This window comes from Mustela putorius, unplaced genomic scaffold, assembly GCF_011764305.1.
Source record: "Mustela putorius furo isolate JIRA1106 unplaced genomic scaffold, ASM1176430v1.1 tig00000135_pilon_pilon_pilon, whole genome shotgun sequence".
Taxonomy (NCBI): Eukaryota; Metazoa; Chordata; class Mammalia; order Carnivora; family Mustelidae; genus Mustela; species Mustela putorius.
In genome coordinates this window covers 3,849,902-3,864,888 of record NW_025421292.1, presented here as the reverse complement: position 1 = coordinate 3,864,888, position 14,987 = coordinate 3,849,902, and the positions used below count along the sequence as shown (strand labels likewise).

Sequence of the window (14,987 nt, the reverse complement as noted above, 5' to 3'; positions counted from 1 at the left end):
CCAGGCTTAAGAAATAAAGGTTCTGGTCAGTGGCGTGAGTATAACCTACTTGAAATTGCCCAGAAGATAGGTTGGAAAAGGGGAGGTAAGTGTTGAAGTGTACCCAAACCAAATTGTAAGGTATTCTCCTATTATACAGGTTTACTCTTTGTCACAGATCTCACTCCTTCATTAGAAGTGGTAGGTGGTAATAATCTTATTTACCCTGTGTTGACTTTTATATATTTGTCCAAATCTGATTTAAAAAATTAAGGGAGGAAATGCCTGAAACATCATAACTAGGTAAAAAACACCTTTAGTTGATCATAGGCCTGATTCATAAGATTTATTTTTACATTGAAAAAGGGAATTCCATGAATCTGGGGTGGAAAGGTGGTGGCCTTTAGAGTCAGACAAAACAGTTCTGGGCCAGCACCTTGTAGTTCTGGCTTTTTGCCCACAAGGCAGCTTTCCTAGTATTTCCTGTCTGTCTTTGCACTGCAGCCCCACAGGATGTAGTCCTAGACATTGTCATTACGTGAAGGCTCTTTCCAGGTATTGAAAGTGCAGTGTTCTTTTTCCCTACTTTTCCAATAACTGAGATGCATAGATAAATATAAAAGAGTTTTATTTTGTAAAATGAAAGGAGAATTGGTTGCCCTTGTCTTTAAGTATGTTCTGTTGGCTCTGTTTGGTCTTATCTCAGCCAGATCCTTTTTTTCCTTTCTAGATTGAGCTTCTTGATTTCAAAGGAGAGGATTTATTTGAAGATGGAGGCATTATCCGAAGAATCAAACGGAAGGGAGAAGGATATTCAAACCCAAATGAAGGAGCAACAGTAGAAAGTAAGTGTTGCTGTGACAACAATACTTAGTCCTTAAAAGCTGGGTTCAATTTATGGGGATAAAATGAAGATTTCTTTCTAAAAATAGGTTTATAGTAATAAATATAGCCCAAGAATAGTTTCAAATTGAACATTTATTAAATAGTGAATTTATTTGGTAAATATTCATTCCAGCATGTCCATGCCAGGTCCTGTACCAGCTTCTGTAGACCCAGAAAGTGAATAAAAGGTAATCCCATCCTCAAGTCCAAATCTATGGACTCCTTCATGTGCCAGCAACTAAGTTAGCTGCCTTACATATTTATTTATTCATTTATTTCTCCCAGTAACATTATGAGATAAGATTTATTATCCCCAGGTAAGAAAAGTAAGTTGAGGGAAGTTACATAAATTGCCCAAGGTTACAGAGTTTCTAAACAGAGCAGTTAGATTGTAGTGCACTTCAGAACTCTCAAACCCATTTCACTGGCTTTTCTCAAGATGAAAAAGTTCATCTTACATCAAAATTGGATAAAATTGTTCATTCTATTCTAGGAGACCTTGGTTCAAGTTCTCCTTTGCCATTTATTGGATGACTTAAAGCTATTCCATTTTTTATTTGCTAAGTTGGGAGTAAGGATACTACTGAGGACTGGCATACTGATCACTCCTCCTTCCCTCCTAGAGTACGTTCGACATACTGTCATATACCCCATTTGTTATCATGTACCCTATACTATAATCAGTGCTTGCCCCTTTGCCCAGTATTCAGATTGAGCACCAGAATCTTTCTTCATTTTTTTTAGTTCCAGCATCACCTACAGTGCTCTCCACTGTAGGTATAAGGTAGATGCTCTCTACATGGACAGATGTTTGAAAGATGCCATTCGCTGGGCTGAAGTACTTTCAAAAAGTTGTGAGAAGACATGGAAAAATACTTCCACTAAGAAAACACTCAAAGCACTAAAATAGGATGGCAAATGAACTATGATAAAAGTTTTATATAAAATTTTTATTTTATTTAAAATATTTTATTTAAATATTTTCTTTAAAATAAAGAGTTCATTTGGAAAAGTAAACTAGAATGGTTGATCTTCTTATCTTTACCATTGTTTATACTATTTGAGACCCATGTTTCATTTCTCAGAGTCTGGCAAATTAGTTCAGATTGAGTTATACCAATAGTAATACTGTACTATTATAGTTGAAATGTTTAGGTGACTATTATCATGGTAACTTTTGGAAAAAATGAAGAGGATCTCACATGTTGGAGAAATAGCTAGACCAGGAGTCATAGATAGGATTCTGGCTTTAGCTGACTCTAACTAGCCCTTGCCTCTCTGAGTGTCAGCTTCCTTCCTTTCTAATGACACAGGGGTAGACATCTTGATTTGTAAGGTCCTACTAGCACTGAACATTCCATGACAGAATTCTAGGAAAGTTACAGGGATGATAGAAAATTACCTTGAGAGGCGCCTGGGTGGCTCAGTGAGTTAAGCTGCTGCCTTCGGCTCGGGTCATGATCTCAGGGTCCTGGGATCGAGCCCCACATCAGGCTCTCTGCTCAGCAGGGAGCCTGCTTCCTCCTCTCTCTCTGCCTGCCTCTCTGCCTGCTTGTCATCTCTCTCTGTCAAATAAATAAATAAAATCTTTAAAAATAAATAAATAAATACATAAATAAAAAGAAAATTACCTTTAGCAAATGCACAAAAGGTTATCTATAATATATATTTTAATTTTTTATTATGAAAATTTTCAGACATATACAACAATAGAGATTTTTCCCCGTATGATATAGTAACTCCCCAAATTCAACAATTTATAATGAATATTTTTAAACTGGAGGTTTTTGGCAAAATAAAAGGAAAAATTTTCCTGATTATTGACAATGCCACAAAGCCACCACTGCAGAGTTAACTTTGGGGCAGGCTAAATTCAATCAGATCTTGCTTTTAGTAGTATTTTCAGTGGGAGTCTTTATTTTTAGCTTTCCATTTTAAAATAATTTTCAACTTACAGACAAACTGTGAAACTAGTACAGAGAATATCTCCTATATGCTTCACCCAGCTTTCCCTAATGTTCACATCTTCCCTTGCCACGGTACATCTATCAAAGTCAGGAAATTAACCTTGATGCAATACTATTAACTGTTCTGCAGATCTTATGTGAATTTCATCAGTTCCCACACTGATGTCATTTTTCTGGTCCATGGTCAGATTCAGGATCCACCATTATTATTGTATTTAGTCCCTCTAATAGTAGCCTCTCCAGTGTGTGACAGTTGGTAAGTCTTTCTGTGATTTTCATGACTTTAACACTTTTGAAGACAACTGGCTGATATAGAATATACTTCAGTTTGGGTTTGTCTGATTAGATTGAAGTTACACATTGTTTTGAAAAATACCATATAAGTGATGTTGTGCCCTTCTCAGTTCTTCATTATCAGGGGGTACATGTTAGTGATGATACTAACTTAGGTCCCTTGGTTAAAGTGGGGTCTGCCATGTTTCTTCTTTGTAAAGTTCCTATTTTTGCCTTACTAAGTATCTCACTGGCAGAGAACTACTAGGAGACCATGCGGAGGTTTTTTATATCATATCTTCACGTGCTGATTTTAACGTCCATGAATAATTTTTGTATGCAGCAGTTATTACTGTAGTACTTTCCCAGTGGTAATTTTTCTACTTCCATTGTTCTTCTACAGTTTAATTGGAACTCTGCTATAAGGAAGAGCTGCCTCTCCTCCCCTGTTTATTCAGTTATTTTCAATAGTGTGGACTCATGGGAACTTATTTTATTCTGTAGGTTATTATTCATTGCTATTCTTATTTGTTGCTCAAATTGTCACAGGTTTGGCCATTAGAAGATTCTTTTCAATGTACCTTGATTTTTAAGCACTTCCTTTTTTTTTTTTTTTTTTTTTTAAAGATTTTATTTATAAGGTGCCTGGATGGTTCAGATGGTTAAGTCTCTGCCTTCAGCTGAGGTCACAATCTCCGGGTCCTGGGATTGAGCCCCATGTCAGGCTTCCTGCTCAACAGGGAGTCTGCTTCTCCATCCCCCTCTGCCTCTCCCCTGCTTGTTTTCTCTCTCTCAAGTAAATAAATAAAATCTTTTTAAAAAGCAATTTTACTTAATTGTTTTAGAGAGAACAAACAGAGAGAGAGAATCCCAAGCAGACTCCATGCTAAATGCAGAGCCCGACCCAGGGCTCAGTCTCATGACCCCAAGACCGTGACCCTAGCTGAAAACAACAGTTGGACGCTTAACCAGCTGAGCCACCCAGGTGCCCTAGTATTTCCTTACTTTTGGTACAAGATGCTCTAGGCTCATTTTGTAACTTCCTTGCCCCAGGGCTGGAATTAGCTGATTCGCTGAGGAGCTCTGATTTATTAGAGAAGGGTATTTAGAAACCAAGATCCAGGTGCTAGGTATACTCACACTATGGAATGTTACTGCTTCTAGAACCTCTTAAGCAGACAGAGCTAGGAAATGTATGTGCCTCAATATGCATCTATAACCAACTACAGGTATTCTTTCTCAATCTGTATATATATTACAAACTATGAGTACATACTAACACTCAGAGTTCCGGTCCAATACCACTGCTTTATTCTCACCTCCCTTTGCTTATTTAAAACTGCTTTCTCCAGCAGTGAGAAACCTCACTCTCATTATCCACAATATATTTATTTAATTGTAGTTTATACAGAAAGTAGTTTTAAAATTGCTAACCCACACCCTGTGAGAAACAAACTTTCTAAATATAGGAAATACTTGTGCATAGTTCCTTTAATCATGAGCCTTCAAGCTTACATTTCAAAACACTGCTTCCAACTTCCAATAGTTCCTTTTCCTCACTCCCTCCAGTGTGGTCATGCTATTCCTTTATAATGCAGTTATGTTCATTTGTTATGTTTGTGTCCAGCACACACTGGTTGATGTTAACTATTTATTTATGTTTGGGGTAGATGAAACATTACCATGATTTTTTTTTTAAGATTTTATTTATTTACTTATTTATTTGTCAGAGAGAGAGAGAGAGCACTGGCAGATGGAGGCAGAGGGAGAAGAGGGCCGAGCAAGGAGCCCCATGTGAGACTCGATCCCAGGACATTGGGATCATGACCTGAGCCGAAGGCAGCTGCTTAACCAACTGAGCCACCCAGGCATCCCCCATGATTCTAAACTATACAATAAGATATACACAAAAATGTTTTCCCCCCTCATCTCTACTAACTTGTTCTCATTTTCCCATTATTTCTACCTTCCTTCCTACCTACCTCCTTTGACCACTAGTCACAGTTCCTGGTTTATACTTCTTCTATTTCTTCTGCAAAAATGAGCTAATATCTGGGTTTTTTCCCTCTTATATCTCCTTCCCTTAACATTACTATAAATGGATTTTAGAAATATTTGATTAATTCTTTATCTCATTTTACTTTTTCTATTTCCAAATATCTTAAGACAGGGTTATGACTGATTTTTGTCTCTCATCTTGTTAGGATTGTACTTTCCTGGGAAATTTTAGAGTAAATGGTTTATTTTTACTTTTTCTCCCAAAAGCCCTTTTTGGTTTTCTGGAACAAATCAGTTATATAAAAATGTATTTTCACTTATCAAGGGTAAGGTGTCCTGCTTTCCCTCTTTGAAACAAGTTTGCCGTGTGTGGGAGGAAGACAGAAGGTTGACTGTCTGAAACCACGATCACCTTGTTCTGGGAAAGGCTTCTTCGTCTTTACCAGTTTGCCATTTCTGATAGCATCACCTATACATTTAGATTCAAGGTCAGGAAGACATCCCAGAACTAAAACCAGTTCTGCAGTGAAGGGAACAGGAGACAGTGATGATCCATCATATATCATTATAGACACACAAGAGTTAAGAGTGCCTGTCACTTCTGTGAAAAAGGACAGTGAATAGTTGGGGAGGGACACACAAGTTTTGGAAGTGATGGACTTGAATTCTGAGTTTTGGAATCACTATTTGATATTCTTAGGACTTTAGACATGTTACTTGACTACCTTGGGCATCCAGATTTGTCATCTGTAAAACAGGAATGATAATCTTTATACTCACACAGGTTATTGTGACAGTTAAATGAAGAAAGTTGCCTAATACAGGACATTTAATTTCTTTTTCTACCCTATATTCTGCTTATATACTTTATTTTGCTTCCTGAAAGTAGATTTAAGGAAGGAAATCCTTGACTCCTCTTTATCTTATATCCTATATCCAATTCATCACCAAATTCTTTTGACTCTACCAAAGTTGACCTAGAACCCCTGACTAATTTGCCTTTGTTGTTAACAACAGTCTTCAAATTAATTTTATAGCTTCTTAATACTAATTGTACCTAAATCCTATTTCTCCAGGATTGTCGTTTATTTGGGTTTTGAAGAATAAAGTTATGGACTGAATCAAAAGGCTTTTATTGAATTACAAACTTTTGCTTCCTTTTAATTATTTTGTATGTGCAAGGGGAGAGAACTTATGTTCATTGACAGGATTTATTCTTCCTCAAAGAATTTTTTAAAGATCTTATTTATTTGAGAGATAGAGAGAGAACTCAAGCAGGAGGAGGGGCAGAAGGAAAGGGTGTGAAGCACTACGGAGCAGGGAGCCTGACACGAGACTGGATCCCAGGACCCTGGGATCATGACCTGAGCTGAAGGCAGACGCCTAATTGAACCGCCTAGATACCCCTCAAAAATTTTTTTACCCTCTCTGTCAGGATCCTAATAATTGCAGATCAATTTTTAGATTCTGTTCCAGTGTGTTTTTCTTATGTCAATTAAGATGACCATCTTGTCATTTTTCTTCAATCTTGTTCTTTGTCCATTAAAAAAAGAAAGTTGGGGGGCGCCTGGGTAGCTCAGTGGGTTGGGCCACTGCCTTCGGCTCAGGTCATGATCTCAGGGTCCTGGGATCAAGTCCCGCATCGGGCTTTCTGCTCAGCAGGGAGCCTGCTTCCTTCTCTCTCTCTCTCTGCCTGCCTCTCAGTGTACTTGTAATTTCTCTCTGTCAAATAAATAAATAAAATCTTTAAAAAAAAAAAAAAAGAAAGTTGGTGTTCTAAGGTAGTCTGTTTGACAGTGGGATGAAGACTGATACTTTAGTCATCATACTTTAGTTGCCAACAGTAGCTACATGGTTACCTTTAAGTTTTGCTTTCTTAGAAATCTGACATAAGACTCTAAATAGCTAACACTCCTTCCCCAAGTTTTCTGTTGGGTCACTTTTTTTTTTTAAGATTTGTTAATTTCAGTACTTTGAGTAGATATATCAAAATGCTGGCTGTTTGTGGCTCTCTCGCTTCACACTGCCTTCAACCTCATTTGAATGCAAAAAATGCAGACAGTCATCACTGTTTTCAAATATGAACATTTCAGCAGAACCACCTGCAGAATTCAGTTTACTGGAATACCCTTCCTTCTCACGTCCTTTCCCTACCCAGATTCCACTGAATTCCTAAGAGATGGGCAAGGGGTTTGGAGAATGATTTTTAAGAAAGAGTAAGAAATCCAAAATTGTGCTGGAAAATGGAATACAAGAAGTGGATCAGGAATTATGAAGAATTTCTGGAATAAAGTAGATAAAATTGGACAGTTGGAAACTAGACTTAGGAAACCCAACTCAAAACAGGTGTAGAGAAGATCTCTGCAGAGGTACATACCATTCTTCTCAACAAACTTGGGCAGAACTCCAAGCTCATGGTCAGCTGGTGCAAGGGAGCGAAAGCAGGCTATGGGGCAATCATCAGGTTTCTTATAAAACAATATGGAACAGCTGGGGTAGTAAACTTTAGTAGCAGTATTCAACTTTGGCTGAATTTAGAATTACCTGGGGAGCTTTTAAAATCCTGATGCCCAGGCCAGCTAAATAAGAATCTTAAATCTCATAGGCTGGAACTCCAGGCACACATTTTTAAACTCCCTGGGTGATTCTAATTTGCAACCAAGGATTGAGAATTACTCTAGGGTCTAGCTGTGTCTTTGCTCCTGGGCTAAAGTCAGTAAGGCCAGATTTCTAAAATAAAATAGGGGTCTCTGCCTCAAAAGACTCCCTGTATTAGGAGTTGGACTAGAGAATGAGGACATATTGAATGGCTTGAACTTATAAAGCAGATTTGAAGGGGAAGGAATGTGAAATAGCTCTGTGCAACAATAAAGAGGCTCAAGTGTTTTATTCCTGAAATAAGACCTTTTCGTATATCACAACTGGGGAAAGGTTTCCCCAGCCTTCATGGGCGCATTGTGCTCAGCTCATAATAAATACTTCGTAAATGTTTCTGGAAACCCCACCCCTAGTTTCCCATAATCAGCCCACCCCTTTGGGGGAAAGACTACCATCGAAATGTATCCGACTACTTAGAAAAACTGGAAACCAGTGCCAGATATCAACAATCATTTGATTTTTTTGAATCCATCCTTTATAATATGACTAGATAACAAAGAAATGTCAGCAAGTACCCATGAGAAAAAGAAGCACCAAGATAGACTAAGAAGAAATAGAAGAGAACTTTTAAAATACTTATTATTACTGGGGTAATAATATTACTGGGTGGCCCAGTTAGTTAAGCGCCGAACTGTTGATTTCAGCTTAGCCATGATCTCAGGGTTCTGGAATCAAGCACCATATTGGGCTCAGCATTCAGCACAGAGATCTATTCATCCCTCTCCCCCTGCTCCTTCCACATCCCCATGCGAACACATGTGCTCTCTCTCTCTCAAATAAATTAAAAATATTTTAAAAATACAATACTTATTACCGTCTTCAGAAAATCCAAGATATGGAAGGTGGAAGAAAGAAGATAGGGATGAAAAAATCAAAGCTAGACCAATTGAATCCAATCAAACGTGACAGAAGAAAATTTCCTAAAGATAGAAGAGGCTTAAGAGCCTAAAGTGCCAGTTGAGAGGGGCCTACAGCAGTAAAGAATGCTTTTTCCCCTAGATACATTCTGATAAGATTTCTTAATCCACAGCTTAGAAGAAAATTTTGAGCTTTTCCACGGAGGAACAAGCTCTATGCAAAGCAGTAAGAATCACAATGACCTCAGACTTACTCATGATACTAAACACTACATGGCAATGCTTTGAGCATTGCGACTATGAGAACCCTGCATCAGGCTCACACTGGGCATGGAGCCTGCTTGAGATTCACTCTCCACCTCTCCCTTTCCTTCACCATCCTCCCTCTCTCACATGTTCCCTCTCTCTTTCTCTCAATAAATAGGTAAGTATCAAAAACCAAGTGGTACCAAAAATGGAAAATAGAGGAATCATTTCATTTATGCCCATGTTGAGACCTGATAGAGCTATGAGGTTTTTTTGGTTTTGTTTTTCATATGCTTTTTAAGTATTTGTGAATGTCCTGGTAAATTTGGTCCAGTGAGAGAGAGCAAATTCTTGAAACCACTTTATTATATGTTTTCACAAAATAAAGTAGTGTGGCACTTGGTCTAAAATGGACACTGTTTATTCTTTCAAATATCTTGAATTTATGTAGCTCCTTGTAAAAAAAGGCAGCTTCAAGTCTTCAGGTAGAGTAAAATCTTAGTAGAAAATAGTCTTTTTTGTTAATTTAAAAAATCCAGCCAATGGATCATTTATTTTAAAATAGTATTAAAATACATGGGGCGCCTGGGTGGCTCAGTGGGTTAAAGCCTCTGCCTTCGGCTCAGGTCATGAACCCGGGGTCCTGGGATCGAGCCCCACATCGGGTTCTCTGCTCAGCGGGGAGCCTGCTTCCTCCTCTCTCTCTGCCTGCCTCTCTGCCTACTTGTGATCTCTGTCTGTCAAATAAATAAATAAAATATTTTAAAAAATAGTATTAAAATACAGAAGCTCCATATCAGTAAAAAATTTAAATAGCTCTTGGAATTTATTAAAAATAGGAGTACTGGACGCCTGGGTGGCTCAGTGGGTTAAGCCGCTGCCTTCGGCTCAGGTCATGATCTCAGGGTCCTGGGATCGAGTCCTGCATCGGGCTCTCTGCTCAGCAGGGAGTCTGCTTCCTCCTCTTCTCTCTCTCTGCCTGACTTTCTGCCTACTTGTGATCTCTCTCTGTCAAATAAATAAATAAAATCTTTAAAAAAAAAATAGGAGTACTGACTAGTATTCAAAAAGGAAAATTCCCAGAAGTAAGTGAAAATCACTACCATTTTCCTTAAGGCCCTGTTTTCAAACTAATTGTTAAATAAATATTTACTATCTGGCCTTGAACTGTGTGTTAGGCACTATAAGGTACAAAAGAAGGGGAAGACATTGTCTTTGTCTACGAACTTTGAGTTTTATTCATATTGCGACAGCCCTCTCTGTGGAGCCATTAAGTGGCTTCTCGAGCAGAAGTTCAAAAACATGTTTAATCTGGTATAATTTACCTCTGATTGCAGAAAAATAATCATAGCCAACTTCCATTGAGTTCACCTCTGTGTATCACAATGTCTTCATATAGTAGGTACCCTGACATAAGAATGAACGAATGCAAAAAAAAAAAAAAAAGAATGAACAAATGCCAGGTGTTGGGCTAACAGCTTTCATTCGGGCCCTGATTTAATCCTCTCTGCAATTATTAGTTAGCTCTATTTTGTGGATGGAGAAACTGAGCTTCAGATAATTTAGATGATCTTGCCCAAAGCCACAACTGTTAAGTGGCAGAATGGGATTGGAATCCAGGTCTGACTAAAGTGCTCTCCCCGTGTAAAGACAGGAGTGGTGCAGATTTGTGTTCGTGTAGGATTTGTTGCTGTGTGTATGGTCCCTATTTAGACTAAGATCTATCACCTCTCATCCATGTGCATGAATTCTTCTAGTTCGGTAGCTGGGGTATCTGCCTGCCTGCAGTTAGCCGTTGCCCCTCAGTTCTGTCAGCGATCGCACGGTGGTGTTTGGTCATCTTGCACAGTAGAAAGTGGTGCAGAGGAGGAGGAAGGCAGTTTGGGGGAAATCTGACCACCATGCTTGCAGTTTCTCTTCTAATCAGTGATTAATATGCCTCTCCTGATTTAGAACTCCATCTCTGTTTCCTTATTTGCCTTTTCAGGGGGTCATTAAGAATCCACTATCTCTTGGATGTTCTGCTCTATTAGGCAGGCAGAGAGAAACTCATTTGGCATGACCTAGGCAGCAGAAAAAACCCTTGCCATGTGGGAGTAACCTGTCACAACCTGGTTTTCTCTGGCCAGATGACTGGTCTTGTCTAGTAGTAATGCCATTACAACATTCCCATTCAGATCCCCATGACCCAGTAATTGTTTTGGGAACGAGTGCAAAGCTATCAGACACCAGCTACTATAATTAGAAAAGGGGAAAACAGACACTCACCAGAGCTAACGTCTTTAGGCTGGAGCATTTACGGCACATTTTTTTTTTTTTTTAGGTTATGGAGCCTCCTTCTCAGTTTTGCTTCCTAAAATACAAAGTCTAGTTTTTGGGTTCTCGCATTCCAGTTTTTGTTACTGCAGCACACTCTCCTTTTCCCCCCTATTTTAATCGTAGTACAAATTGCTGTCAGCACATCGAGTTCATGTGCCAGCCACATTCAGAACAGAGTGTTCTGTGCTCTTCAAAACAAAATTGCTCTAGGGCAGTAAGAGAACAATAAGTCAGAGCTCCAGTTTAAGTGATGTTTTGCAGCAGACCCGGCTTACTTGATGTGGTTACACTCGGATTGCTCAGCAAAGCTCGGGTAATTTCATTTGGTTTGACTTCATGGGGTTTGGAGGACCTCCCTCCTCCAAGTTCCATGGACTTTAAGTCAAGAGAAAATGTTCCTTTTTTGTGTCTTTTTTTTTTTTTCTCTCTACTGAAAAAGCCCTAAGTAGAAGCATCCTGTATGTACTTTTATTCTCTTTGGACACGTCATAGATCATTTACTTCCCGTAAATCATGCTGGTTGGAATTAGCAACAGACCTCCTGAGCCCTAGAGGCTGAGCTCCCAGTGAGTCATGATGGTTATTATTAAATATTTATTAAGTGAGTATTTGTACTAAGAGATGCAAGGTCAAAAGCAACCACAGGTCTTCCTAGCCAGAGCTGCCACGGTTTTCTTTTGTATCAGTTGTTGAGACAATTAAACAAAAACAAAACCCAAGCATTGGACCTGGAGGAGCCAGGCATGTTTGATCTGTCACCATGAAGGGGGCCCCTGCTGTGGCAGTCGGTGGCATTTCTGTGGCTCCAGGGTGGTGTGTGAGTTCTTGTCAGCAGTCTTGCAGAACTTGTCACACCAGTGTTCCTAGTTTAGAAATCAGTTAACAGAGAGATAGCCTTTGCTACTTGTAGATGTAAAGAACCAGTGGGTTATATACTCCTTGAGCCTGTGACACCTTCTCTCACACTGACATTCCAGATTTGAAAAGGCTGTGGTTTTCTTTGTACATATGAACTGGTATGTGTGTGTGCGTATGCTTGTATGTATCAGTTGAAGATTTGATGGCGCGTAGGTAGTGTTCAGGTCCAACTTAAAAGAGTTGTATTTACCAAAAAAAAAAAAAAAAATCAGTCCATATAAAAGGTACTAAATATGAGAATTATTGAGGATTTTTATTTTCCTATAAGGTAGCCATAAAAATTGGTTCTTTCATTTATTATCTTTTATTGTCTTGCTTTCATTATAGTTTCCTAACCTTCCTTGTAATTTGAAATCTTTTTTTGCTTGCTTACTTCACTTATCTTTCCCAACACATTTATTAGTAGCCAGTCTTTTTTTCCCCCTAATATGGGTTGTCCCACGTAAAGAGAACTTCTAAAATTATTTATATAATTTTAACATCAAGTACATGCATCAAGCTGAAAACTAGCCTAGGAAACTGACACACAGGCAGGAATCCTTTGCAGAGTCTCTGGATTTCCTGTTTTGAAAACACATTCAAACTTGATCAACCAAAAACCACAATGAATGTACTGATAGTTTCCTCCCCGACGAAATGTACTCTCCTTTAGGGAGGAAGACATTTCTAACAATAAACCTCAGACAGAAAAATCTGTCAGCTGAGTTGTGATATAATAGGATAATAAGTCTTAAGACTTGAGACTATTCCTCAATTCATGAGCTGAAACTCACTTTGCTCAGCAATTTTTTTTTTTCATGAAAAGTATCATTGCATTAGTCTACATCAAATTTCTTGGGCAGATTTTAAAATATGTAAGAGCATAAACTTCTCAGGACTTTGAATTCCTTTAGCAACATCAGTTTTTATTTATTTAAGTAAAAATATCTTAAGCCTTAGACACCCTGCAGAAGCTCTCTAGATGTATCTGAAAATAAAGCTGAATTTATTTTGAGACTGTTTTCCAGTACAAAAGAATTTTCAATGTGCTATCAATTGATTGAGTTTTATATGATCTAGAACATTCCAAGAGTGATTGTAATAGAGAGGATCATCTACTTTTATGACTGTGGGACATGGAGCAAAATTCCTGTATATCAACTCCACCCTGAGAGCCAGTGTATTTCTTGCCCTTGTTTGGAAAGTCACACCTCTCTCTAATTTGGCCCAAGTTTCTTGGACTCCATCCTACGTCTTTGTTGGAAGCACATCAGGATGGTCTTATCCTAGTAAGTCAGAAAAGGATAGAGAACTTTATTTATTTATTTTTAAGATTTTATTTATTTGACAGAGTGTGAGAGAGAAAGGCAGAGCGGCAGGCAGAGGGAGAGAGAGAAGCAGGCTCCTCACTGAGCAGAGAGCCCGAAGTGGGGCTCAATCCCAGGATCCCAGGATCATGACCTGAGCCAAAGGCAGATGCTTAACCCACTGAGCCACCCAGGCACCCCAAGATAGAGAGCTTTAAAGCATAAATGTCCATGTGACATTGTGGCTCTTGACAACTATACCACTACCATTTGCTTTTCAGAGTTTCTCGAATTTTTCAGGCTTGGGCTTAAAGGTAATCTGATCAAATAATTAACTGCAGGAATTGGCTTTGAAGCTGGTTTCTGGCCGGTATCAGAACTGTATCACTGGGTCATAGTATCATAGAATTGTAGAGCTTCAGAAGACCTTTGAGATCATGTAATTCAAAAGTAGAGTAAGTTGGAATTGAATTTGTGTTTGGAAACTAATAATTGTCTCATGAAACAAGTATAACAGAATGAGTAATTTTTAGTCTTTCTAAAGCAAGTTAAAGTTAGAGAAACTGGTGTTAGAAAAGAAGAATTTTAGGAAATTGTTACATTTGAATCTAGGCCATTAGAGTTTAGAATAAAGAATTTTCTTAGGAAAAGACCAATTATTACATTGCTTGGTGACTGCTGTGCTATTGGGTGAGCCATCCATCTTTTCTTACTGAGTCAAAGACCCAAGTGGAAGAGAATGAATGTCCTTCATATGAAAAGTAGTTGGAAAGATTCAGAGAGTTGCTTATCCTAGAAAAAAAAGTAATGGATCAAGAAAAAATACATATCTATATGCATTCTTCCTATTTTGTCTTGAAACAAAAGCTTTTTATCTGATAGGAAATCACCGTGGGAATGAGGTGAGTGAGTCTAAGTGGAACAGGAAATTAGGCCCCAAGAAAGTGACCTCTTAACATTTCAGAAGAGTTGTTAAATAATTTGATTTGTGAAGTTATAGTAGACTGGTGATTCCTTCACACTTTACAGTTATCACTCCACTAAGGCATATAGCTATGATACAGTTATTGGTGATGCTGGCTTTGAGTTTTCTGTTTTTACTCAAATATATTTGTGAATGAGATTAAGACTTAAGAAAGAAAAAAGAGCTGCTTTATTCAGTTAACTTTTGTTTATTTGGGGGAAATAGTCATTTGGTTTTTTTTTCCCCCAAGCATCTGAAGTCAAAATGTAGTTACAAATGTTTACGTCATTATATACTTGATACTAAGTTCGTTGCACCTTGATAATTATCTATTAAATATTCAAGCATTTCTTGATCCTGTGTTATAGGTGAGGAAATTTCTGTCATGTAGTAGGTTTAAATTAAACCTGTGTTCTGCTTTATTATCCCCTAAGTTATCTTTTTTTTCAAGATTTATTTATTTATTTTATATAGAGATGATGGAGGGCAGAGGGAGAGGGCGAGAGGAGAGGGACTCCTCAAGCAGACTCCCCACTGCTGAGCAGGGAGCCTTACACCGTGCTCTATCCCAGGACCCTGAGAGCATGACCTGAATTGAAATCAAGAGTTGGCCACATAACCAACTGAGCCACCCAGG

The 14,987-nt window shown here is 38.4% G+C and overlaps 1 protein-coding gene across 8 annotated transcripts in view; it reads left to right on the top strand.

Moving 5' to 3' along the window:
- Nucleotides 1-14,987, top strand: part of FKBP5 (FKBP prolyl isomerase 5) — a 121,765-nt gene that overhangs the window by 84,796 nt on the left and 21,982 nt on the right. For all 8 annotated transcript variants that reach the window (XM_004770694.3, XM_004770688.3, XM_004770690.3 and 5 more), the window contains one exon: nucleotides 710-824. In XM_004770694.3, coding sequence (XP_004770751.1) covers nucleotides 710-824 — 115 coding nt within the window. The remainder of the gene's footprint in view (nucleotides 1-709; nucleotides 825-14,987) is intronic.